The 24,667-nt window shown below is 60.6% G+C and overlaps 2 protein-coding genes across 13 annotated transcripts; both read left to right on the forward strand.

Annotated features, from left to right (window-relative positions):
• Nucleotides 1-9,818, forward strand: ZNF346 (zinc finger protein 346). Of its 9 annotated transcripts, XM_074838256.1 has the most exons (7): nucleotides 3-113; nucleotides 240-343; nucleotides 416-511; nucleotides 1,549-1,699; nucleotides 3,277-3,516; nucleotides 6,033-6,126; nucleotides 7,404-9,818. In XM_074838256.1, the coding sequence occupies exons 1-7, from the start codon at nucleotides 53-55 to the stop codon at nucleotides 7,507-7,509; spliced, it is 852 nt and encodes a 283-aa protein (XP_074694357.1). In that variant the 5' UTR covers nucleotides 3-52; the 3' UTR covers nucleotides 7,510-9,818. The 9 variants fall into 9 exon arrangements, 8 of the variants coding, with proteins under 8 accessions (XP_074694354.1, XP_074694355.1, XP_074694357.1 ...); XM_074838254.1 differs by lacking the exon at nucleotides 6,033-6,126 and having other exon boundaries at nucleotides 2-113; XR_012624966.1 differs by having other exon boundaries at nucleotides 240-511; nucleotides 5,983-6,126; nucleotides 7,404-7,458.
• Nucleotides 9,819-14,856: 5,038 nt separating this feature from the next.
• On the forward strand, nucleotides 14,857-21,702 carry FGFR4 (fibroblast growth factor receptor 4). Of its 4 annotated transcripts, none has more exons than XM_074839106.1 (18): nucleotides 14,857-15,018; nucleotides 15,424-15,529; nucleotides 16,531-16,800; nucleotides 16,902-16,991; nucleotides 17,148-17,314; nucleotides 17,403-17,526; nucleotides 17,802-17,992; nucleotides 18,108-18,246; nucleotides 18,333-18,526; nucleotides 18,742-18,887; nucleotides 19,147-19,268; nucleotides 19,369-19,479; nucleotides 19,611-19,801; nucleotides 20,184-20,306; nucleotides 20,389-20,459; nucleotides 20,740-20,877; nucleotides 20,953-21,058; nucleotides 21,138-21,702. In XM_074839106.1, exons 2-18 carry the CDS (start codon nucleotides 15,457-15,459, stop codon nucleotides 21,282-21,284), a joined length of 2,403 nt encoding a protein of 800 aa, XP_074695207.1. In that variant the 5' UTR covers nucleotides 14,857-15,018; nucleotides 15,424-15,456; the 3' UTR covers nucleotides 21,285-21,702. The 4 variants fall into 4 exon arrangements, with proteins under 4 accessions (XP_074695207.1, XP_074695208.1, XP_074695209.1 ...); XM_074839107.1 differs by having other exon boundaries at nucleotides 16,588-16,800; XM_074839108.1 differs by lacking the exon at nucleotides 16,531-16,800.
• Nucleotides 21,703-24,667: the final 2,965 nt, after the last annotated feature.

A 24,667-nucleotide genomic window follows, 5' to 3' on the forward strand; every position in this document is an offset into this window, starting at 1 on the left:
GGCGGCTCTCGCGAGAGCTGCGGGAGGCGGAGGGGGGGCGGGGCTGGCGGCGATGGCGGACGGGGCGGGTAGCAACGGGGACGCCGCGGGGCTGCCGGTGGGCAAGGAGGCAGGTGAGGAACCGGGGGGGCGAGGGCGGGGGGGGCGGCCGGGTCCCGTGAGGTGCGCTGCGGCCTGGTCGGGCCGCTGACACGCCGGTTGCGCCCCCCCACACACACACCTCCCCCCTCCTCCCGCAGTGGACCGCCTGATCCGGGAGAACGGGCACATCTTCACCGAGGCCCAGTGCAAGGTGTGCAGCGCCCTGCTCATCTCCGAGTCCCAGAGGCTGGCCCACTACCAGGTAGGGAGCGGGGCGGCGGGGTGCGGGGCGCTGGGCGGCGGCGTGGACGCGTTTCTCTCTGCTTTTCTCCAGAGCAAGAAACACGCCAACAAGGTGAGGCGGTACCTGTCCATCCACGGCGGAGAGGAGCTCGCCCACGGGAAGAAGATGAGGCTGGATGCGAAGCAGGTGAGAGGAGAGCACAGAGCCCTTCGGGCCTAAATACCGCCGAGCGGGAGCTGCTGGGCTAAAGGCTGTTGTATGGCCCGGGTGCCTTTATGAATAAATGAAAACGCTCTCAGAAAGGGCGTTGTGAGAACTGAAGAGCCCGATGGCAAGTGTGTCGCCAGGCCTTGTCTCAGTGAGCACAGTTCTTGTGGCCCTTCCCATTTAAACAGCCTCTGGGAGTATGTCTTCCACATTTAAACAAATGCACGTTGCCTTTTATTGATAGTCTTGCTTGAAAGGACAGGAAAAGGTGAATAGGAGCGACAGCTTGTCAGGAGTATCGTTGTGTAACCTTTACTGTCACAGAGACCACATTGGGTTGACGATCTACTGGAATTCTCTTTCCGGAGCAATCCTTTTTTTACTTATTTAGGTTTCCTCAGCTGGTAGCTGGAGTCTGTTGGTCAATAAAGGCACCACATCCACTCGGCCATCTGTCTGCCCTGTGACTCATTTGGGAAACAGATTCTACTTTTATGATTGCTTGAGCTTTAATCCCTAACTCTCCCAACGTTTACGGCGGGGGGGTGAGGGATAGAGACGGATGCCTTCGCACATAGTGTTAGGCTTAGAAGTGACTGCTGCTGCCTGATCTGCTGGCATCATGTTGCAGATGACCCAGCTGATAGCGATGTTTGTGTTGCTCACTTCACACCTTGCAGAGTAAAAGGCTGCCTGTTCCAATTCTGGCAGCTGCACACTTAACCTTGTCCTTAACCCATACAGGCCAGGGCTGCCCCTCTGCCTGGAGTCATTCACTAACGGGTTACAAAAAATAGTGTGGCACATAAGCAGTCTCCAATGAGGGAGAGGGTGATGCTGCATCATGGAAGTGCTACTCACTCACACTTCTTCAACTGAACTCCCGAATGTCTCCAATTACCTTGTTTTCTTAAACCCCCAAACCTTCGTGTTTCTTGTCATAACAAGAAGGTTGGACGAGGTGACCCACAGAGGTCCCTGCCAACCTCAGCCGCTCTGCGGTTCTGTGTGCACAGGATAGCAAGCAGGAAGGCACCAACGGGGAAGACAGGAACAAGTGTTGTCCCATCTGCAACATGACCTTTTCCTCTCCAGCCGTGGCAACATCTCACTACTTGGGCAAGACTCATGCCAAGAACATGAAGCAGCAGTCCCCCAAAGTGGAAGGTATGACTGTCTGCAGCGCCTTCGTGTTGTACGGAGGGGCTGTCAAGCAATAAAAAAGCTGAGAGGTTCCTTGGACCCCAAGCGTAAGCTCTTGTGAGGGTGTGCGTACTCTTTGCTGTGAAACAGAGTAAGTCAGCAGTGCACCTCCAGAGACACGGCCTCTCTCAGCAGCCTGCCTCGTGGGCTGGTGTTGGAAAAATGTTTTTTTGTTTTGCTTTGTTTGGGAGAAATGCAACTTGCAGCATTGTTGTACCCATCCTGTGTGCAGGGACCAGGAGAGAGCCAGTCTTCAGGGAGCATGATGTTAAGCTGTAGAAATGCCTGTCACAGGATACAGTGCTCACTAAAAGCTTACAGGGCCTGAAGTGACTGGTAAAACTCAGATACGGCAAATTCATCAGGCCTGCTCAACTACAAAGATGTAGCCTCTGAGGTTCAGGGACTTGTGAGCTGCAGGTAGCCAGGGACTGGGACAGTATAGCTGGGAGGTATCGGTACGTGCTTGTCCTGACCTTGTGCTTTTCCCGTGGCACCTGCCGTTGTCTGCTCTCATGATGGGATGCAGTCCAGGCAGACCTCAGGGCTGACCCAGTGCAGCTGCCTGTGTGTGCTGTCCCTTTGCTAGCAGGCAGAAAGGCCCAGTGTGTGGGGAGAGAGACCCTCTGTCCAGGGTGGGTAGGGGCAACCGAGAGCCTGGGGTGCTGTAGCCAGTCAGGACAGAGGGAAAACGCAGCCTTTGAGTGCACCTAAGGATGGCAGCTTGTGCAAGCTCTGAGCTGGGATCTTCCAGGCAGGAACTTTGTCCCAGGGTGTCTTTGTGGCTTTGCTAGGTTGTGTGCGCGCAGCAGAGCCACCTCCGGGGTCAGGGTGGCCCGCGGGATGTTTTTGTTCTTTGAAGCCCTTGCTTTTGGGTACGAGAGGAGCCTTCAGGAAGGGGTGGATGTACGCATGGGCGGTCTGGTGCCTACCTTCCATTTCAGTGTGAGAGGAGCTCTCAGGTCCTTAGAAGGTTCCTCACTCTGGTCTTTGGTACCCTGTAGTGAGAGGGTGCAGGTTTCTCTATCAGACAGGAGAGACACTTCTCTATGTGGATTCACTGTGTCGGACCTAGTCCTGTTCATGCTGTTTCTCAGACAAGACTCCTCATGACTTCAGTTCAGGATCAAGTCCCGTGGCTGCACCATGTTTCTAGAAACCCACTTGCCTTTGCTGCACAGGTGCTTGTACCCATGTTCTAGATGGGTGATGATAATAGTAGGTGGAAGCTCATTCATGTCCAGGGTTTCTTGAAGACGGACATGCTTATGTTAAGGAGAAATATGCAAATCTGTTGGGTTTTTTTTAATGCTGAAAGTTTTTCTGTCCTACTCTGACTTGTCTTACCACACGCCTTTCAATTCTGCAGTGTTAAGGGAAGAGGTAGGAGCAATGTGAATTTATCCAGATGTCTTACATTCTCTGTCTAGGTTTGGGTTTTAGGTGTCGTGGGTTATTTTAAGACAGGTTTTGGGGAAATAAAGTGACTGGTTTTACCTCTGAGTTCTGTGACTGACCTAGAGTTTGGATTCACCCTACAGAAGCAGTGCCCCCACAGAAACATCCTGCTACCCTCCCCACCTCTACTGTGTCTTCTAACGAAGAGAACAAGGACATTACTGACCCAGACAAGTTCTGTAGCCTCTGCCACGCCACTTTCAACAACCCCCTTATGGCAAAGCAGCATTATGTAGGCAAGAAGCACAGAAAGCAAGAGACCAAACACAAGCTGATGGCACACTATGGCCGAACCCCTGATGCATCAGCATCGTCCTTCATGGGTGAGTTCTCAGCAGTCTGGCTAACAAATAGCTGAAGAGCAGGGTGGGAGAGTGACAGCATGTGTCTGACAGGCGTTTGGACAAGAGAGTCCATGCAGAGGGAGCAGGGGAGAATTGCTCGTGATGAAGATCTTGATTATACACCATGAGATTGATTTGGTTGATGTTCTAACCCCCTGGCAGCAAGAGAGGTTTTAGGCTGTAGCTGCTCGTGACAAGCTTTGGGTTGTGTTTTGCAATGTTGTCTAATCTGGGACACGTCCTTTTTATTCTCTGTGCGGATAATCCAGGGATTTTGGCCAGTACTGTTTCTAGCTAGGTGATTGCATCCAAAATGGAAAGATAAAAGTGGCATTTAGTGCTTAAAAAACGTCTTTGGAGGGGACTAGCCAAAGATGGAAGAAATAGGTTTAACTGCACCTGCTGCTTCAAAGCACATGAAAGCCAGAGAGATTTCTTCCTGAATGCCTTTCTACCTCTGTGTGGGCACTTCCATCTGATGAACTAATGCAACTCTCTCTGGAGCAAGCAGAAATGTGGGGAAAAAAAAAAAAAAGACCTATTAAGGAGGAACTTTAGGCAGACAGTTAAAACTCATTTGGTTTATGATCTGCTGCTTATGAGCACTTCTAGGTGATGAGAGCCCTTGGAGTCCCATGAAAGCATTAGGAGCTCACAGTAAACTCCCTTGTTCCTCCCAGCAGCCTTCTGTTGGACCTAGAAGTCTTAGTACCTGCTGGATGCTTGAGGTAAATAATAAGCAGACAAATCATCTTAAAATCTTCTTCAAGGGCTTCCTTCTCTGTCGTAAAAACCCACACAAGCAGAAGATTAATTCTGATTCTTTGCAGGCCACCTTTAGATACTGGTAGCACTTAAGAGAAATGAGGCTCAATTATCCAAGTAATATTCTCTCCCACATTGCATAGTCGTGTGGGAGATGGAAAAGGTGCTTGGTATCTAGTGTTACCCATCTGCTCTTTACCTAATTAGTGGGGCCTGATGAATGGTTCCACTTCAGTGTGACTCAGGCGCTGACAGTGGCAGGAGCCCCAGCCCAGGCGGGCTGGGTGGGCGGGCAGTGCCCTTGCCTGTGCGAGGGACGTCTCCCGTGAAGTGCCGGCGGTACCGATGTACCTACGGACACATCTCCATGGCACTTCAGCTGTTCAGGTGAGGTTTCAGAGCCTGGGCTGTAATCAAGGGCTGCTCGGATGTGATGGGCTGCACTCAGGGATGTTTTCTCCTGCTCTCTTTGCCCATCTCTGTGTGCTAACAGCCATGCCTCTCCCTAAACATCTCTCTGACTGGTAGCAGGTAAAGATGTGTTCTTCACAGTGCAACACTGAGGTCTTTGTCTGCTTAAAGTTCCTCTAGGAACCACCAGTTTGGGCTGCAGGAGTGCAGTTTAGGCAACCTTGTGCACACACCTGTTTGCCACATTTGCAACAGAGAGATCTTGACCTTGATCCTGCAGGGAGGGCTGTAACAGCTCCTCTGGCCTTTCCCACCCAGGTCCAGCTCTGTTTTGAGAGTTGAACATCCCACTAGAGTATGAAACCTCTCAGAGGTGCAGCAGACAGGTGGGGAAATGTCTGCTACATCATGTGTTGAGATTCTCACTCGGTGATTATGCTGCTCTGCACCCCTGGGGTGAGTCTCCCCTTCCACCTTAAGGAAATGTTTTCTTTGCGAGACTCCCAGGCAGAGCCCTTCCCCAGCGAGCCAAAATTCAGGAGCGCTGAATGTCTTGAGGACAACTGCCAGGATTTTCCCGTGTTAGAGACTCCTGTGCTGAGCTGTGCTGCCATGCTTGCCTGTTTGCTATCTGTGACCTCCCGAACTTTCATTCCAGCTGGAGTTGTCATGTTACACAAAACCATTGATCTGTCTAGTACAACTATTGTTGGAAACTTTTTTTTTTTCTTTGGCAGTTAACTGATACGTTGACTGTAACCAAACTGCTTGAGGATAGAGCTTAATATTCTCAGTTGGCACCTCAGCAAGGCTTAGCAGAATGCTGCATTGTGGAACTGGACATTGTGTGTAATCTCCGCTGGCTGCTTTTTTTATTGAAACACTACAAGCTTACAAATTAAGTATCTCCCTCATTTTCTGTTATGAGATGTACAGATGAGAAAAAGCGGGAATTTGGGAGAGAAATGGAGTTGCAAAGGCAGCATAGCATCAGATTTGGTGTCCTAATGCTGAGATTTTTACTATGTCTGGTACTGTGAACTGTTTACAGGAAACGTGTCTTTGTTTTTATAGATAAACAAACCCATGTTCTGACCAGGAAAGCTTTTCTGGCTCAGTGATTCCCTCGCAGTGACTGGCTGGTACATGGTGGGGTAGTGGGACTCTGCGACCTCCCCGCCTGGTCAGGCTATTGACTTGTTATTTGACTTTGTTTAGCGGTTGTTTAACACATCAAGTGATTGATTATCTCACTTGTTTCTACCTCAGGCACCAAGTTGTTGGCTAGCTGTGTGTGCTAACATTGATGTCTGTTTCAGCTGGGAAGGGGTACCCCTGCAGCACATGTAACATAGTACTGAACTCCATAGAGCAGTACCAAGCTCACATCAGTGGCTTCAAACACAAGAACCAGTAAGTAATGTTCTTGTCTAAGTGTGTTTCCAGCCTCACTGTTCAAATCGATGGCTTAAATATAACTTTAAATGCAGTTTTGAATGCGTATTTCCAGCTGAGTTGCAAGCAGAACAGCAGGGTTTGAGCAGCCTTGCGCTGTTTGTCCTGAAGCCGATTCACTTTGGCAGCTCCCTCTGCAGCCAACTCTGGGATGCTGCTCAAGTACAAGTGCCCTGCGGTTGCTTTTGGTTCTTGATCAGTTTGGACCTTTGCAGTGAGCATATCAAGCCTGACCCCCATTAAACACTGTTTCCGTAACAACTGAGATTTTAATTTAATTAAAGACTGGCCCAGTGGAGATCTGCTTGCCATTCTAATCTCTCTCGGGGTTGCTTGTCTTAAAATTTGACATGTAGTCATCACACTCCAGGAACCTAGACTGGTGAGTTAAATAATGGCATCCCCTGCATATATTATCCAAAAAAAATTAGGCTGCCAGATGATTAATACCAAAAATACTTGTTCTGGACACTGTCAAAGTTCAGATCTCTAATTTCAAAGCTTTCGCTAAAAGAGACTCAGTAATGAGCCTGGGTTGGTTAGAGAGCTTCTTAAAAGAAAGAGGTATGAGGACACCCTACCTCAAGTGAGGACAGACTCCTAGCCAAATTTCCCAGAGAGGACAGGAGGAAAACTAGGATCTCTATTTGCCTGTCTGTGGAATAGCAGCTCCATGGTCCTTTGGCTCTCTGAAGTTCTTGGTTGGAAGACACGTGCTCCGACTGTCATTTCAGGAAAGTTTTAGCTCTTGAACGGCACAACCAGATCAGTGAACAGCAAGAATCCTGTTCTAGATAGATAACACTGAGGATGTTCCCAGCACACACGCGTAAGTGTTCCCTTTAAGGACATGGATGTTGTCCGAGGTTTTGCAGCCACACAACTCCCTTTCAGAAAGCTGCTTCTGGATTCAGCCATTCAGTCCTGTTCCAGGCCAGCTTCTGCAGTCAGAGGACAGCCAGGATACTTGCTTTGTAATGGAAGCTCTTTTAACAGTCCTTGAGCTGTGCAGTCGCTAATTCTGCCACGCTAAAGGTGTCTGTTTACACACACACACGGAGGGCAAGGATGCACTTGGAAGCTTTTCTGGCAGATTGTTGACTTGGCTGCAGTAGGCTGTTGCTCCGCTGACAGCCATGCCTGCTGAGCAGTGATTGCAGCTGGCAGATTTCAGAGCACTTCTGACATTGTCTCCTTTTTTCCCTTCTCTTCCTCTCGCTCCCTTCGATGTCCAGGATGCCAGGAGCAGTGCCGGTTGTCGGACCGTTCCCGCCACAGCAGTATGTCCGGGAAGAGTCAACTGCCCCAGGAGGCTACAGTTATTTCAGCCAAGACTTCTAGAGCAAGTTGCAGCACTGTTCTTGGAGTTGTTGGTGGCCCAAGAACGCACATCCTTTGCCAGCCCACAATGGTTTCATTATCCCTCTGGATAAGCAAAGCCCTACCCTCCTGTATGCACCCGTTGAGCAGAACGGGGACTGAATCTGTCAGAAAAAGGATCCAGCTGGAAGAGACTTGCTAGACAGCAAATACTTCACTCCCTTAGAGTAGTTTTCATTGTGTAATTGCTTCCTGTGAAGGTGGGTGCGGTGTGAGAGGAAGTGTGTATCTGGTATAAGGAGGGTTTGGCAACAGGCTGGTAGTGGCCACCTCCTCCCTCACCAGAGCAAATAATGGATTCCTGCACCTGGAGGGCCAGCATCCATGCTCGGAGGTGGTTTTTGCTGGAGGAGAGCTCCTAGACCATAGCGAGCAGTGCTTATGCAGCGTGGATGGGGCACAGTGCAGGTTGCCTGGCTTTGTACAGGCCTGAAATAGGAAATAGAGCGTGGCATCTCTTTCCATGCCTCCTCCGGTCAGGTTTGTGTGCAGAATTTCATGAGCCACCAATTGCCATCAGAGCCTTTCGCAGTACCGCAGCCGTTGGTTCTGGAGCTGGGTTGTTTGGGTCTGTCTTAAAAACTATTTACAACTTCTGGTGTGCAAACCGCTGCTGGTGGGAGCGGAGGGCTGTGAGAGGGGTTAGAGCTTCTGGCTCTCCTCAGCCCTCTGCTCTGAGGATTTCCATGTGGAAGGAAGTAACTGTTTAGCCTGGTTTCCTATGGAAACAGGTGTACGTGATCATTCACCGTGTGTGTCTTTACCCCCTGTGACTTAAACCAATCTCAGCCAAACTTGGCAGCGGTGGAGATCTCCAAGATCTGAACGCAATCAGCAGAGGAAGGTAGAGCGGGTGAGTTCATCTCTAATTCTGGCAGGGTCTGCGTGGAAGTGCAGCGTTTTCCCTACTGCCACCAAAATACTCTTGGGGAACGAGGGTTTTAAGGGAAAAGAGAGGAAATAAATCTAGATGCAGCAGAAAATTGTAGTATGACTTGATCAAATCATTAGCTGACTAAAAAGCTACAGATCCTTTGGAAATCTGCCTTCGTTATTCCGTCATTAGCCACTACTTGCCCAACCCCTCCCTTCAAAGTTCTTACGCATTTGTACCATCCTGGAAAATGGATGTTCTATATTTCAAACCCAGAAATTAAGACTGATGGTCTCTTCGTGGTGCTAATGTACTAGATCTGTTAGAAAAGGCCCCGGAAGGAAGGGCCAGCGTCTGAGACGGCTGTGCATTTTGGATGAGATCTTTAGATGTTTTGCCTTAAGCTAAGGCATTGCCTGTTCTCTGCTAGCCCACCGCAAGAGCCCTGTGCGTTGGGCTGGCCTCATGTTTGGCACCAGTGCTCTGAGTCAGGCACCCCGTGGCTTTGTCCCAGCGTCAGTGCCTCCGTGGAGCTGAGACTTTGCTAGTCCATAGCAAACGTCCTGCTGTTTTTCTTCCACGGGGCAGAAGGACACGAATGTGGCTCCTCTGAGGACTACCCTGGCCCGTGGGGCTCCGTGGGGCTGGCAGGAACGTGGGTGACGGCCGCGGGCACGCCATGCTGCCAGCGTGGGCTGAGCCAAGCTGCTGCCTCCCATTGCATGGCCCTGGCAGCTGCTGGAGGGCACTCTGGGGCCCTTGACTCTCAGCGTTGTGTGCCAGGGGAGCAGCTGACGCCTTCGCGGGGCTGAGAGCCAGGCTGTAGAGGCACTTCCAAAATCCAGTGTGTGCGCTGGTCAGGTTAAGCAAGGAGAGAGAGAGCTGGTTGCTAATCTCAGTGCTTGGAGTGAGTGCCTTCCCTTCCCCACTCCAGGCTGTGCATGAGCTTTGTTTTTCTTCACCCTGTGCAGAATCCACCATCTTCCCCTAGGACAGGCTCCTGCTGGTCTGGGTTCGCCTTCCTAACGTTTTCCAGTCTTGCTCCACTGCTGAGGTCTGACCTTAGTCTCCTGCTACTGAGGGAGTCCTTTTAAACCTTGCGAGCTGATCAATGAGCAGAAAATTGCGATGAACTGAAGGAAGCATTGTGCGTCTGATAGCCCTGGGTGGCCTCCAACTCCGATCTCTGCCGCTTAGCTCTCGTCCCGCTGTGCCAGGGCAGGTGCCCGCTAGATGTGCTGTGCATCGACACCAAGAGGGATCCATTTCCAGCACTGCCCAGTCTGGTGTGTCACTCCTGTCTGTGTACTGACAGTTTTGCCTTCCCCTGTACACAGTGTTTATGTATCTGCTGTTTCCCTAAGGTGAAGCTCTCCAAATAGAGTGTTTATTACTACTTTTGGGTGCTGTGTCTCTGCTAGAGCCCTTCCTGGGATTTTGCCATACTTCAAAGCAAGGAACAGAATGCAGACACCTTTGAAATATTTGGGAGGGGTGGGAGGCTTGTGTTGCCGTCTGCCCTCCCCGAGGCCCTGCTCTCCTCCCATGGCACCCTGAGGTCCAGACAGAGCCTTCAGACCCTTCCTCTGTGCTGCTCTGGCAAGCCAGCGAGGCCTTGGGCACACCGCAGTCACCGAGGGGAAGATGGGACAATCTGGGCTGGGAGGCTGCTGGCACTTGTGTGAACTGTTGTGCAGCTTGTGCCGAAAACCTCTGTGACTGCCGCAGGACGCTGGGCTGTTCCCTGGCACTGCCGTGGCAGCACAGGAGTGGCATCGCGGCAGGGGTGCTCTGCTGCTGTCCGCTGAGGCGGGCTGGGGTGCCCAGTGCCGGCTGTCCTGCTCCTCCGTGGGCAGGGCTGCGGCGGAGTGCAGGGGACCCGCGTCTCTGGGCGCGGTGCAGGGCCTTGTGCTGGCACCGAGGGTGGCACTGCCATTGGCCATGTGGGTAGTGCTGGGGGGGACGGGCTGTGTCCGCCTCCCGTGGTGCACAGCTCTGCCAGGGCAGCGTCCCTGCTGCTGCCAGCCTGTCCCTCGCTGACCCCTTCCCCTCCTCGCAGCAGGGCTGTGGCGTCTTTGGCAGCTCCCAGCCCTTCCATGGGTGCAGGCGCTCCCCGGGGCAGGTGCAGGGAGGCAGCGGTGGCGGCCGGGGGGCTGCTGTACCCCTGGCACGTCCCCTTCCCCAGCAGCAGCCGTGCCAGGACAGCCACAACCAGGTGGCCCTGCCAGCTGTGCTGGGAGTTGCAGTGCCCATGGCAGGTCCAAGCACGGACCAGGTGAGTGCCGAAATCACCGGTGTCCCTGCTCTGCTGGTTGCCTGTCCTGTTGCTGGTCTCCCCCCACGGGCCCCAGCACCCATGGGCACCCCCAGGCGTGACAGGAGGGGAGCTGGAGCCTGGCTCCACCAGAGCCACCCACATGCCAGGGGAGGCAGAGGACAAGGGGTTGGCCCTCGTCCCCGGGTTGCTCCCCAGTGCCGGCGTGCTGCCAGACCAATGCCCCTGCCCAGCTGTGGCCAGGGCTGCCCAGTCCTGCTCCTCCCCGCCGGGGCCTCTGCGGGCAGCACCTCGCCGGGCCGGGGCTCTGGCAGCCTGCGCCGGGCCGAGCCCCAGCACCTTCCGGGCTGGCAGGCGCAGCGCAGGGCACGGAGCCACCCGCCAGCCACGTCCCCCACGGAAGCGCCGCCGTCCCCTGCCCGTGCCGCAGCCAGCTCCGTGGAGCCTGCCCGTCTGCTCCTCCGGCAGCGCGTGGGGCTGGGCCCCGGGTCCCCCCCTCAGCCGGGGGGAGCGCAGCCCCGGCCGCAGCCCCGACCGCTGCCATCCCTCGTGGCCCCGCTGGCTCCAGCGAGTAAATCAGGTGCAGATGTCGAGGCAGGGCCGGGTGCCTGCTTGCGATTAGGGGCTGGGAGCATCGGGGTGGCCCCGCTCCTCTCTTGCAGCCCCTGCCGTGGCCACACCACTCCCGGGAGGAGCCCCCAGTGCCCCACAATGGGACAGGGCTGGCGGGCAAAGCTGCTTGCTCAGGTCCCACACGGGCACTGTGGTGTCCAGCCCAGTGCGTGGCGTGGGCCGTGTCCCCAAGGGGAGCGGTGCCCATCCTGGCCCCGTGCACCCCATTCCCTGTGCCAGCTGCAGCCCCAGTGCCAGCCAGGACAGGCAGGGGCGGCTGGGCTGCCTGTTCTGTGCTGCTGGGCTGGCCCCAGCCCCACGTGCTCCCAGCTCGGCCCTCGGCACCCCAATCTGTGGGTGCTCCTGTGCCGCACTGGGGGCTTGGCCTAACCTCGGGGCACCAGTGTCCCTGTCCTGCAGCCCCCACGCCGGGCCCCATGTTCTCCATTCCCCAGAGGGAGCAGCAGGTTCATGTTTGCCAAGTTCTGCCTGGTTAAACCTTAACCAGGCCGGATTGCTCCATCGGTCCCTCCCTGATGGAGATAAGGATGGGCAGGCGAGACTGGGGCCTGGCTGGGAGCGCTGCCCTAAGCCCAGCTGATCGCCTCCAGCGCAGGATCCAGCCCCTACGGAGTGTCCTGCCCAGCATGGGATGGGCTGTCTGCCCCTCCAGCTCAGCCCCTGCCCACCTCTGCAGGTCCCTGCTGATACGAGGGCAGTGCGTTGTGGCCAGGGCTGGAAGCCACTGTGCATCAAGGCCAGCAGGGCTGGATGGGGCCAGGAGGCCTTGTGCCGGGCCAGCCCAGGACCCCCAAGCTTTGGGGTTGGCCCGCTCCCTCGGTGCCGAGGGGTTCACATCGCCCCAGCACACGGCATCAGCCTGATGGGCCTCAGCCCCCGGACCCCGTGCACGTACGGGCCGCTGGGAGCCGGGGAGCCTGCGCCCCGAACAACAGCCGTTCAGGGGAGGCCAAGAGAAACTTCCAGGAGGGAAGAGCCCCCCGGGCTCCGGCCCCCCCAGGAGCCACCGTGCCGCGCGCACTCGCTCTGGCCGCAGGTGCCACCGCAGCGGGAGCAGCGGCGAGCGCTGGGGCCAGGCACAAGGGGCGGCTGTGTTCCCGCAGCCCCGGCTGCCTTCCAAGAGCAATATTGTTGGCACCAGGCAGGCTCCCTGCGCCGGCAGCGCATACACGGGCCTTTCATGAGGGGAGCGGGGATGATTTACTGCCTGGGGGAAGGGGCAGGGGCGGGAGGATGGAGCCCCGGCGTGCCGGCCCCGGCGCCCAGCCTCTCATGCGTGCTCGCTGCCGCAGGGCCCTGCACACGTGAGCAAGGTTGTGGGTCTGGCTGGGGGGTCACTTCTCGCTCGGGCATGGGGCAGAGCGGTCCCCCTGACCCATCTGCATCGTGCCAGCCCCCTTGCTGCCCCGTCTGCAGGGCCCTGGGGCTGCGCTCCCTCCCTGGGCACCCCACTGCGACTGCGCTCCCGCCCTCTGTGGCTCAGTGGCCGGAGGGCTACGTGCCCCTTGCAGCGCACGTGGGAGCGGCTGGGGGGGACAGGGGCAGCAAAGGAGGGTGCTGGAGGGGTGCACCCACAGCGCAGGGCGCCGACGCTGGCACAATCCCCCCTTGTTGAGCTGCTGGCGTGGCGGAGGCCATGGTGGTGCTGCCGGCAGCGGGCGGCAGGCGGTGGGGCTGCGCTGCCGTGAAGGGCTTTTTGTTTGCCATCAGTTGCTGTTATAAATCAAGGCAGGCGGCCCAGCCCAGCGCTGCCCCCACGGCAGGGAGGGAACCAGCTCCCAGCCTGCGCCTGGCATCGCTCTGGCCCGGCAGCGACGCTCGGCGTGACGCGGGGTGAAGAGCCAGCGTTGGTCCCCTCCCGGCACCGTACCCAGCAGTGGGGGACCTGGCTGGGATATGAGGGGGTTTCTCCATGCCCATCCCAGGCTGTGGCTCCCACAGGCTCCCCCAAGTCTCAGCTCTTCCCCAGCGATCCCAGCACTGGGAACCACCCCTTCTCTCTGGTTTTAATTTGGTTTCGGTTCGAATCAAGCTGAACCCAACATTTTTTCTGTGCTTCCGGCACGCTGCAAGCTCTGCAGGGGCGGCTGCTGCTCCGTGAAATTGATGTTCTCGTCCGCTTCACGCGCCGGCAGGAATGAACAGCTGCCAGGGGCTGCCAGCCCTGGGGACTGCTCTGTGTGCCCCTGCCCCCCAGGGGGGGCCCAGCACCCCAGGGTGGGGACCAGCACCCCAGGTGGGAACCAGCATGTGGTGGACGGCGCTGTGGGAAATCGTAGCACCAACCAGCCCTCGTAGTGAAACTGTGTCATGCTGGAAGTGAGTGGTTTCACGCACTGGAGCAGCATGGACAAGGCTGTGCCCTGCTGGCGTGGTCCTACGGGGTGGGGGGTGACAGTGACAGCCCTACCCCTCTCACGCAGCCACAGGATCCATGCCGAGCATGGGCAAGGCTGCATGCGGGGCTCACCACGGCCCCGGGGGGGTCTTGCAAAGCAGAAAGACAATGAAGCAGTCAGCGATGCAGCGAGGGAGAGCAGCTCTGGGGCCGGATCCTGACCGTGTGCTGGGGACACCCTCTGTCCCCTCTTACTGGCAGCGGGATGCGCAGGGGCAGGTGTGCCTGGGGAGCGTGCTGGCTCAGAGGGTCTGAGGCTGGGCTTCCTCCAGGGCCCAGAGGTCCTGTGCGGGCAGGCAGGCAGGCAGCGGGGCCTGGGCACGGTGGGGTCTGCCCACCCCGGTGCAGGCAGCAGCATGGGGAAAGCGAAGGCGAAGTGTTTATGGGTCGGATTAGGGCCACTCCGACGCTGGCTCGCAGCCTCGCGGTGTTTTATGACGCTCCGTTATGGGCTCCTAATGAGGGTCACAGCCGCTTTATGGCACCGGCAGCGATAACCCTGCAACTAATTGCAGCACAACTAGCGAGCGGGCTGCCGGGCACCCAGCAACACACAGCACCCAGCCCGGGCCAGGGACACCCAACGGCGTGGGTGCTGCTGCCGTGGGGCCCTCGGCGTCCCCGGGGTCGGGGTGCTCCCAGCAGTCGGGCTGCCACAGAGGGGAGAAGAGGGGGGCAGAGGCGGCCTTGCCCCCCCCCGCCCGATGTACGACTCCGGGCGTGGGGGCTCAACATGTGGGGTCTGCCTGGGGGGCGGCAGAAGGGAGCAGCCGCGGGTGCCCCGCAGCCCCACGCGTTCTCCACCCGCGGAACGATGCTGCGGGGCCGGGACGGGGGGGTGCCCGGGGGCCGCCCCTCGCTGCTGGCGGGGCCCGGGAGGGCCGGGGCCGCCCCCGCCAAGCTCGGCGGCGGGTCGGTTTGCAAAGGAGCCGGCGTCCGGCGGAGCGGGGCCGGTTGCAGCAGCCGCAGCTCGGGGCCGGTCCCCCCCCCCCCCCCCCCCCCCGCGCTTCCCGCCCCTTCTCCCCCCCCGCCCCAGCGCTCCGGGCGGGGCGGGCGGCGCCGCTGTAACCCGAGCGCGCCCCTACAAAGTGCCCGCGCCCGCCGCCGCGGCGGCAGAGCGGGGCCGGAGCGATCCCGGAGCCGTCCCCAGCCCGGAGCCGTCCCCAGCCCTGCCCGCCATGGGGCCGCGGTGCGGGGCGCGGCGGCGCTGAGCCCGCCGGCCCCCGGACTTTGCCCGGGCCCTCCCCGCGCTGCGCGGGCGACTCCGCCGAGGGAGCCCCGTCACCGCCGGTAAAACCACGATCCTCTCCCTCGGGACACTCCTCCCCCCCACACCCCCCCGGGACCCCCCTCCCTGGGATCCCCCTCACCCCGGGACCCCCCAGCGCCCCCCGCCCCGTGCCCGTTTAACCTCTCCCAGCGCCCTGGCCAGGCTGCGGCTGGCTGGAGGGGTCGGTCCCTGCACCCACCCGGGGTCCGTGTCCCCCCCCCCCACCCCCCGAGGGAGCGGGCTGGAAGGGCTCTCACCCTGCCCACGGCTCCCCCCCGTGCCATGCGCACCCCCCCGCACCTCGGCGTGCCCCGGGACCCCGCATCGCTCCCCCAGGGACCAGCCCCCCCCTCCCCTGCCTGGCCAGGGCAGCGCGTGGGAGGGGGCTGCCTCACCCCCTCACCCTGGCCCTGCCTGTCCCGCAGGGTGGGAACCGCCGCGCCGGAGGGGTCTGGAAGATGCGGCCCCTCTTGCAGGTCCTGGTGGGGCTGGTGGTGGCGGCCGCTGCCCAGGGCAGGGCGATGGAGCCAGGTACGGCTGCGGGGGGGATGAAAGGCGGTTTGGGGGCGATGGGGGGGGTCCTGCTTTCTGAACACCGACCCCCAGCTGGGCAGCCAGCCCCAGGGTGCCGTGTGCTCGCCCTGGGCATGCAGCGCCACAGTTCTGACCGCGGGGCTGGGCTGGTGGGAGCGGGGGGGGGGGGCACGGCATGGGGGGCCAGCCTCTCCATCACTGGGCGGGGAGGTGTGGAGGGTGGAAGGAGCAGGGGGGCTGCAGACGGGCTGTCCCTGCGCTACGGGGGCTCCGCTCGCTCGGTGGAGGCATGTGGCAGAGCGGGATGGCGTGAGCGCCGTGGGCTGTGGCAGTCGTGTGTGACTCGGTGGCGAGTACAAACGCATCAGGGGTGCGGGTGGTCTGCGCCTCTCGGTGGTGGGTACAAGGAGGACATGTCCCAGGGGACCAGAGGCCCAGCTACCCCACATCCCCCCTGAGGGCTGGGGATGCACTTGTGTCCCCCCAGGCCCCTGCACGCAGAGCAGTCGGGCCGCGGTGGGTTTGCTATGGGGGTGTTTGGGTTGTTTCTGCTCTGCGTGTGCACGCGCCTGCTGCCAGCCATCCGCAGGCAGGCCACCACTGCCCAGCCTGGGTGTCACCGGGGCCAGCCAGGCTGTGGGAGTCCCGGTTGTGCTTGGGGCACATGGAGGTCCCGCAGCAGGTGGCCAGGGGGGTTTGTTGCCCTCATTTGGTGCTGTGTTCGATGAGGCAGGACGGGCTCAAGCACCCTGTGCCGCTGGGAGAGGCGCCTGCGGAAGGATGGTGGCATGTGTGGCCTTGGACAGGGACGTGCCGCTGGGGAAGCCATGTCCCCATGCTCCAGGGCAGAGTCCAGCCCTTGCCTGCCACCGAGGTGGCAGAGCTGGGCACTGGGCTGTGTCACATCGTGTGCTCTCCACACTGGGCTGGGTGCGTGGTGCAGTCCTGCTCTTGGGGAGGGGTGAGCATCAGGGTGGGTGCTCACAGCATCTCTCCAGAGCTATTTGAGAGCCCAATGCTGGAGTCAGAAGAGGAACATCTCCTGCTCGACCCAGGCAACACGTTGAAGCTGTACTGTGACGCCAACCAGAGCGGTGCCAGCGTAGTCTGGTACAAGGAGTCCAGGCCGCTCGTCCCGGGGGATCGCATCCGTCTCCGGCAGAGCCTGCTGGAGATCTCAGAGGTTGCCTACGAGGACTCGGGGCTCTATGTGTGCCGGGCGCGGGGGACTGGGGAGATCCTGCGCAACTTCACCATCTCTGTCGTGGGTAGGAAGCCCTGGCAGGGCCCAGCTCCGCCCCCGGGGCAGCAGGCAGCCCGCCCTGCCCTGCAGGCAGGGATGTCCCTCTCAACCCATTTACCTTTGCAGACTCGCTGGCGTCAGGTGATGATGATGAAGACAGTGATGGGGACGGACCCCACGGGGACCGAAACGAGGAACCTGTTTATGTGCACAGAGGTCAGTGCCACCCCGGCAGGAGAGGGCAGCTGGGGCAGGTCCAGGAGCGTGGGGCACTGCTGCCTCCCGCTCACAGCACAAGCAGCCGGGAGCAGCTCCGGCAGCCTCCGTGCTGCCCCTTGGCCCCCTCCCACTGTACGCCCCACGTCTCCCCAGCTCCTTACTGGACTCACCCACACCGGATGGACAAGAAGCTGTATGCGGTCCCCGCGGGGAACACGGTGAAGTTTCGCTGCCCAGCCTCGGGCAGCCCCAGCCCCAGCATCCGCTGGTTGAAGAACGGGCGCGAGTTCCGGGGGGAGCACCGCATCGGGGGCATCCGGGTAAGGGCCGTGTCGCCCCACCGCAGCCTCCCCTCCCGGGGTCTGGCCTCACCATCACACCTCGCTGCCTTGCCTCCTCCCTTTGCAGCTCCGGCACCAGCACTGGAGCCTGGTGATGGAGAGCGTGGTGCCCTCTGACCGAGGCAACTACACCTGCCTGGTGGAGAACAGGTTTGGCAGCATCCGCTACAGCTACCTCCTGGACGTGCTGGGTGAGGGCTGCTCGGTGCGGCGCTGGTCCTGGCTCCCCACCCCCCAAGCCTGGCAGAGGGGTCTCGGGGTCGTGGGGAAGCGGGCGGAGGAGCCTCTGATCATGTCCCTCGCGCCCAAGGGATGTGGGGATGGAGCCCAGGCTCGGGTTGCACTGGTCTGCTGTAGAGCCGGGGATGGGCTCTCTGTGACTTCATGGTGGGTGGAGAGGGAGGGAGACAGGAGCTCCTGCTCTGGGCCACCGTGTGGTGACACCGCTCTGCTCTCCTCTGCACAGAGAGGTCCCCGCACAGGCCCATCTTGCAGGCCGGGCTGCCCGCCAACACCACGGCCCTGGTGGGCAGCGATGTGGAGTTCTTCTGCAAGGTCTACAGCGATGCCCAGCCCCACATCCAGTGGCTGAAGCACATCGAGGTGAACGGCAGCAACTATGGTCCTGACGGGGTCCCCTACGTGCAAGTGCTCAAGGTAACAAGGGCTAGAAGCACCCCGGTCCCAGACACCCACCCCAAAGTGGTGACAGGGGATGCACAGAGCCCCCCAAGGAAGAGGGATGCTGACCATGGATCCCTCTCCCTGGCAGACTGCAGACATCAACAGCTCCGAGGTGGAGGTGCTGTACCTGCGCAATGTCTCCGTGGAGGATGCTGGCGAATACACCTGCCTGGCGGGGAACTCCATCGGCCTCTCCTACCAGTCTGCCTGGCTCACTGTCCTGCCAGGTAGGGGTGGGGGTCCTGGTGTGGGAGCTGGGACCCCCCCAGCACGCAGGGACCATGGCTCAGGCCAACTCATTAACTCCCTCCAGAAGAGGAGCTGGTGCGGGAAGCTGAAGCCCCTGAGGCCAAGTACATGGACATCATCATCTACACCTCGGGCTCGCTGGCCGTGGCCATGGCCGTCATCATTGTGGTGCTGTGCCGGATGCAGACACAGTCGAGCAAGCAGCCCCTGGAGCCCATGGCGGTCCACAAGCTCTCCAAATTCCCGCTCATCCGACAGGTGAGAGCCGAGCTGGAGCCCTGGAGGCACGGGGGGACCTTGGTGACCGACCAGCTCCACGAGTGCCACTTGCAACCATCACACCTTACCCCACCACCTCATGCGGTTCCCTCGCCTGTTGCTCCGAGTGAGGGACTCTCTGCAGCACCGCTGGGTCTCTGTTTGGCCCTGGAGCATGGGGTGGGATGGCTGAGGTCCCTTGGCTCTCTCCACAGTTCTCCCTGGACTCCAGCTCCTCCGGGAAGTCCAGCACATCCCTGATGCGCGTCACCCGTCTTTCCTCCAGCTGCGCCCCGATGCTGGCTGGGGTCATGGAGCTGGACCTGCCCCTCGACGCCAAGTGGGAGTTCCCCCGAGACAAGTACGGTGCCATGCGGGGCAGGTCTGGGACTGGGGGCTGCTCTTCCCAGCTGCCCTGGGGACAGCATCATGTGGGTGCTGGATGGGGAGGTCTCTGGCCATCGCTGGACACCTCAGCACCGCCATACCCCAGGGCGCTGGGACTCGGCTCGGACAGAGCGGGGCAGCCACGCTGCCTCTGCCCCTCGGGGTTTGGCCATGCAGTGGCGGGGAGCAGGGCCATCCCTGCGGTCCCTCACGGTTCTGCCTGTCCCTGCCAGGCTGGTGCTGGGCAAGCCCCTGGGGGAAGGCTGCTTTGGCCAGGTGGTGCGGGCAGAGGCTTACGGCCTCGACAGAGACCGGCCGGACAGAGCCATCACCGTGGCTGTCAAAATGCTGAAAGGTAACGGCTCCTCTGCCAGTGTCCCAGGCGCAGAGGTGGCATCAGTGCCAGGCTGCGGTGTCATCCCAGCTGGCACGGTGACATGGCCCTCCTTCTGCAGACAACGCCACCGACAAGGACCTGGCTGACCTCATATCTGAGATGGAGATGATGAAGCTCATGGACAAGCACAAGAACATCATCAACCTCCTGGGAGTCTGCACGCAGGACGGTGAGGGGGCTGTGCAGGCAGGGCTCGGGCAGGGCGTGGGCATGGAGTGGTGGGGGAATGGGGATTGTTGGGGACAGTGGCAGGCAGGGTGGGACAGGGCAGGGGCTGAGCAGAGTGGACATCCTTCCCAGGGCCACTGTACGTGATCGTGGAGTTTGCTGCGAAGGGCAACCTGCGCGAGTACCTCCGTGCCCGCCGCCCCCCGATACCCGACTACGCTTTTGACATCGTGGCGATGCCCGATGAGCAGCTCTCCTTCAAGGACCTGGTCTCCTGCGTCTACCAGGTGGCCCGTGGCATGGAGTACCTGGAGTCCAAACGGGTAGGGCTAGCGCAGCCCGCATGGGCTGCCTGTGCTCAGCACAGCCTGGCGGGGAGCGTGGCGGTGACAGAGGAGCTGTGTGTCCCTGGCGAGCCCACTGTCCCCACGGAGAGGGGGCCCCCACTTACTCTGGGCTGTCCAGAACCTCCTGACCACAAAGCTCAGGGCAGTATCTCCCCAAAAATGTGGGGCTTAAAGCCTGACTCATCTCCTGGGTGTGCCCCACCACAGCCCGGTGTGAGGGTGGCCCCACCACTGCAGAGGTGCCGGCAGTGCTGAGGGGTGTGTGGGAGGGAAGCAGTGGCTCCGGGTGTGGGGAGGGGACACACAGAGTTGGGTCTGCCATCTCACACCCTCTGTGGGTGATGCTCCCCCCCTGCAGTGCATCCACCGTGACCTGGCTGCCCGCAACGTGCTGGTCACGGCAGAGAGCGTGATGAAGATCGCCGACTTTGGCTTGGCCAGGGATGTCCATGACATTGACTACTACAAGAAAACCAGCAATGTGAGTGGGGGTGCTGGGAGAGGGGCAGGGGGGGTAGAGGGACCCCCAGCCAGGGCTGAGCAGGGGGTTTGCTGTCCCGTAGGGTCGCCTGCCAGTGAAGTGGATGGCACCCGAGGCCCTGTTCGACCGTGTCTACACCCACCAGAGCGATGTGTGAGTCCTGGGGCTGAGGGTGCTGTCGGGTGTGGGACGAGGATGCCGTCGGTGTGGCAGCACCGTGGGGTTATGCCTGTACTGGAGGGTCCCCATGAGTAGGATAGGGGTACTCTGTGGGGCCAGCAGCAGCGGGGCACATCTTCCCCAGGGGTGATGCCACCCTCTCCCATCCCTGCTCCCACGGCACCGCAGGGTGCAGTGAGGCGAGCCGCAGTCCCGCCTGCCCGAGGAGGGTCCTGAGACATGGCTGACCCCCCTTTGCCACACGTGATCCCAGGTGGTCCTTCGGGATCCTGATGTGGGAGATTTTCACGCTGGGGGGCTCCCCTTACCCCGGCATCCCTGTCGAGGAGCTCTTCAAGCTGCTGAAAGAGGGGCACCGCATGGACCGGCCGTCCAACTGCACCCACGAGCTGTGAGTACCGGCCAGGCGGGGCGGGCAGGGGGCACGGTGAGACCCGCTAACGCCCCCTCGCCTCCCCCCCCCCAGGTACATGCTGATGCGGGAGTGCTGGCACGCCGTGCCCTCGCAGCGCCCCACCTTCAAGCAGCTTGTGGAGGGGCTGGACAAGATCCTGGCGGCCGTTTCAGAGGAGGTGAGCGGTGGGGGGGTCCGGTGGGCGGCGGGGCAGGTGCTGATGGCACCGGTGCTGATGGCACCGTCTCTCCCTGCAGTACCTGGACCTCTCCATGCCCTTCGAGCAGTACTCGCCCTCCTGTGAGGACACCGCCAGCTCCTGCTCCTCCGACGACTCTGTCTTCACCCACGACCCGCTGCCGCTGGCTCCCCGCCTCTTCTCCTACCCCAGCGTGAGGACTTAAGGACAGCAGGGAAGGGTGGTGCTGAGGCCGCTTCTGCCCTCGCGGGGAGTGGGTCCGGGTTCCCGCAGGTTCCCTCTTTTGCCCGGTGTGAGTCGTGGGCGGGGAGGGCTCCGAGCCACAGCTCCAGGGCAGGGTGTCCCTCTCTCTGGGCTCCATTTTGGCACCGAGCCTTCAGTCCTGGCTGAGACCTGCCTGACACTGCAGGGCAGCGGGAGCCAGAGCCTCCCCGGGGCGGGCACTGCCCAGGATGCCCATGGCATTGCCCAGGGAGCCGGGCTTTGGCCAGCACTTCGGTGCAAGTGTCTCTGGGCAGGAGCCCTGCTGCCTGCCGGGCTCCTGCTGTGTCTGTACATAGCCATAGAGATGAATATTTATGTACATGAAATATCGACCTGATAAATTATTTTTTTGGAATAGACCCCAGCACAATTTCTGGGCTCTCCTGGGGGGCGAAGGGCCCAGCTGAGCTGGGAAGGCGGGTCGGGGGCTGCCTCCACGCCCCAGCCAGCTTGGGGGCCTGGGAGCGTTCCCAGGGGACACAGAGGCAGTGCCACAGGTGCAGGAAGCGATGTCCCCACTCCCGTGCCTCCAGGCCCGCTCCGGCACAAAGCACCCTCGCATCTGTTCCCCATTAACCGCTGCTGCACTAAGCCACCGTGAACTCCGCTACCAGCATCGCCCTGAAACCGATCCCCCAACTGCCACGGGCTCCCAGGCTGGGAAAGCACTCTGGGGCCCAGCCCCGCACGCTGGGGACCCCCCGCGTCCCCCCTGCCCAGACCGGCCCCGGGACTCCAGATAAAAGTGAGTTAGGGGCTCTGTGCTGCCTCCCCAGAGCCCCCACACCCCTGGGAGAAAAAGTTGGGGGGCTCTAGCACCAGGGCCCTGCTCTCTGCTGCCTGCTTTGCCCCCCCCTTGCCCCGCGGTGCCCGGCTCTGCCGGGAACGTGGGCAGGGAGGGCTGCAGCTGTCTCGCCCCCTCCTGCCATCCCACTCCCTGAGTCTAGGGTTTCATCTAGGGCTGAGCTTTGCCGGCCGTTAGCCCCAGGATCTTGTTTCCTCCTCCAGCTCCCAGCTGCACTCACAGCCCCCCAGCCTGGAAGCTGGCTTTCTGGCGTGGCCTGCCCCAAACCAGCCTAAGAGGAGGGGGTCTGGCAGGCGCTGTGGGGCAGGATCTGGGCCCGGGGCAGCTGGAAAGGGAGGGGGTCTCTCGGTCTTCCCTGCTGCTACAAAGGCACTGGGGTCCGGGCTCTTGTGAGATGCAGCTTGTGGCTGCCCTTGTGCAGGGCTCGGCTGAACCATGGGTGCAGTGATTGTTGTGCACTGTGTGTGCTGGGTAGCTCGGCGGCTTGCAGAGCCATCCTGGGGTCCCCTCCTTGTCACATCCCCTCACAGGGCTGCTGGGGGGAGCCCAGCCCTGCCAGCATGGTTGCAGCCTCCATCCCCAGGCCTGCTCCCCTCTCTTCTGGGACGAGCCCCCTGCTCCGGCACGGCAGGCGGAGGCAGACAGCCCCCCGGCAGGTGTGAAACCTGCCCGTCCCGGCAGCCTGCCTGCCCGGGAAGGATCCCAGCTGTCTGCTAATGTGCCAGAACCAATGCATTTCGCACAGCCCTGAATGGGGCATTCACACGCTGGAGGGCAAACTGCCCAGGCTGCCCACAGGGGCTGCCCAGCTCCCGGCCAGGACCAGGGGTGAACATGAATGGGTGCGTGGGGAGCGGGCTGAGTCCCTGGGGGCTGTGCCCAGCTTGCCCCCCACCTTCCTCCAGGCTGGGGTCTCCATGCTGGGGGGCAGGCAGTGCCCCATGCCTGGCATGGTTTGCACGGCTCTTGCTTGCTGGGCACTGCCTCTTCCCTGGAAAACGGGGCCACAGACAATTTTAAAGGGTGAGGTGGAGGTGGGTTTGTTAATCCTAATGCCAGCTGGGGCGGCACAAGAGGACATGGTAAATGGAGACCTGACACCCCCTGCCATGACCTCACTTCATCCTCCCTCACCTAGTGAGCGAGCCATGGGTGCAGGCAGCGCATGGGTGCAGGCAGCGCCTTGTGCCAACTGGCTGTGCCAGAGCCAGCTCTGCCAGGCACGGGGCAGCCAGGGCCGTGGCCGCGCAGGGAGGCAGCGCAGGGCGTCCCGCAGCCCCACGACAACTGGAGGCAGTTTTTATTGTTTAACATTCCTGGTATTTTCTGTCAGGGCTGAACCAATTGTCCTTAATCCGCCAGGCTCTGCTGGCCAAACAAGTGTGGCTGAGCCACCGGCATCCTGTCCCCACGAACAGGCCCCTTTTGTGAGGGGGATTTAGCGTGTAGCCCAGTAAATCCTGCTGGTTTCCTGAGGCAACGTTCCCACACACCACCACCACCTCCACCCCCCCCTGCCGCCTGCCCCCCCCTGCCCCTGGGCCCTGGCACTGCTCCCTGGCTCGGCCCTGCCTGCCCCAGCCCTGGGGCCAGGTACCTGCTGCCTGACCAGAACCTGCCCCCTGGGGACTTCGTGTCCTCCTCCAGTCAGGGTTCCCCCTGCGTGTTGCTGGGACATGTCTGTGGGTCCTTATGGGATGTGGGGTGTCAGTGGGGCTGAGGAGCTTCCCAGCCGCCGCCCCGCACTGCTTGGCCCTGGGGGAGATGCTGTGGTCCAGGGTGGGTGGTGGGGAGGATGCTGAATCCTGGGGGAGATGCTGTAGCCGTTGGGGGGGATGCTGAGTCCTGATGGATATGGGGCTCGTCCTGGGCAGGATGCTGAGTCCTGGAGGAGACACAACACCCCAGGGGCCCGGACACCGGCTGGTTCCTCATTCCAGCTCCGGGATGTGGCTCCCAGCCCCTTGCCCGGAGATGCCTTTGCTTAACGACTCTGTAGTGGGGCCGGGAGCTGCTGTTGTCTTTTCTCCCTAAAACAAAGGCGACAGGATTTTATCTCCAGGGAGAATCTGGCTTTTGTGAGATGCTGAAAGCCTGTGCCCGCGGGCAGGGAGGGATGAGGCTGTGGGGGCTGAAAGGCACCAGGCTCCTGCCTCCCCCACCTGGCACTGCCCCTCTGCCTCTGCTCCTGCCTGCTCCTCCCCATGTCCTACACCCTCCGTGCCGTGCCCTTGCCCCATGCCTGTGCCCCATGTGCACCACCGGTGCCCAGGCAGCAAAGGGCAGGGAAGGGCCCCCCATGGGCCAGCGGGCTGAGGAAGGGGCCCATGGGCACCCACATGTGGGGGCACCTCGTGCTGCGTCCCGGGCACAGGCTGTGGCAGGGCCTGTCCTCTCCCGCAGAGGGATCCGGACACAGGCAGTTCCTGCATCCCCGGACACCGCACACACAGATGCGTGCACACACAGATGTAGGTACACACAGATGTAGGCACAAATAAGTAAACACCCACCCAACC

The sequence above is a fragment of the Strix aluco genome, chromosome 13 (assembly GCF_031877795.1).
Source record: "Strix aluco isolate bStrAlu1 chromosome 13, bStrAlu1.hap1, whole genome shotgun sequence".
In the NCBI taxonomy this organism is placed as follows: Eukaryota; Metazoa; Chordata; class Aves; order Strigiformes; family Strigidae; genus Strix; species Strix aluco.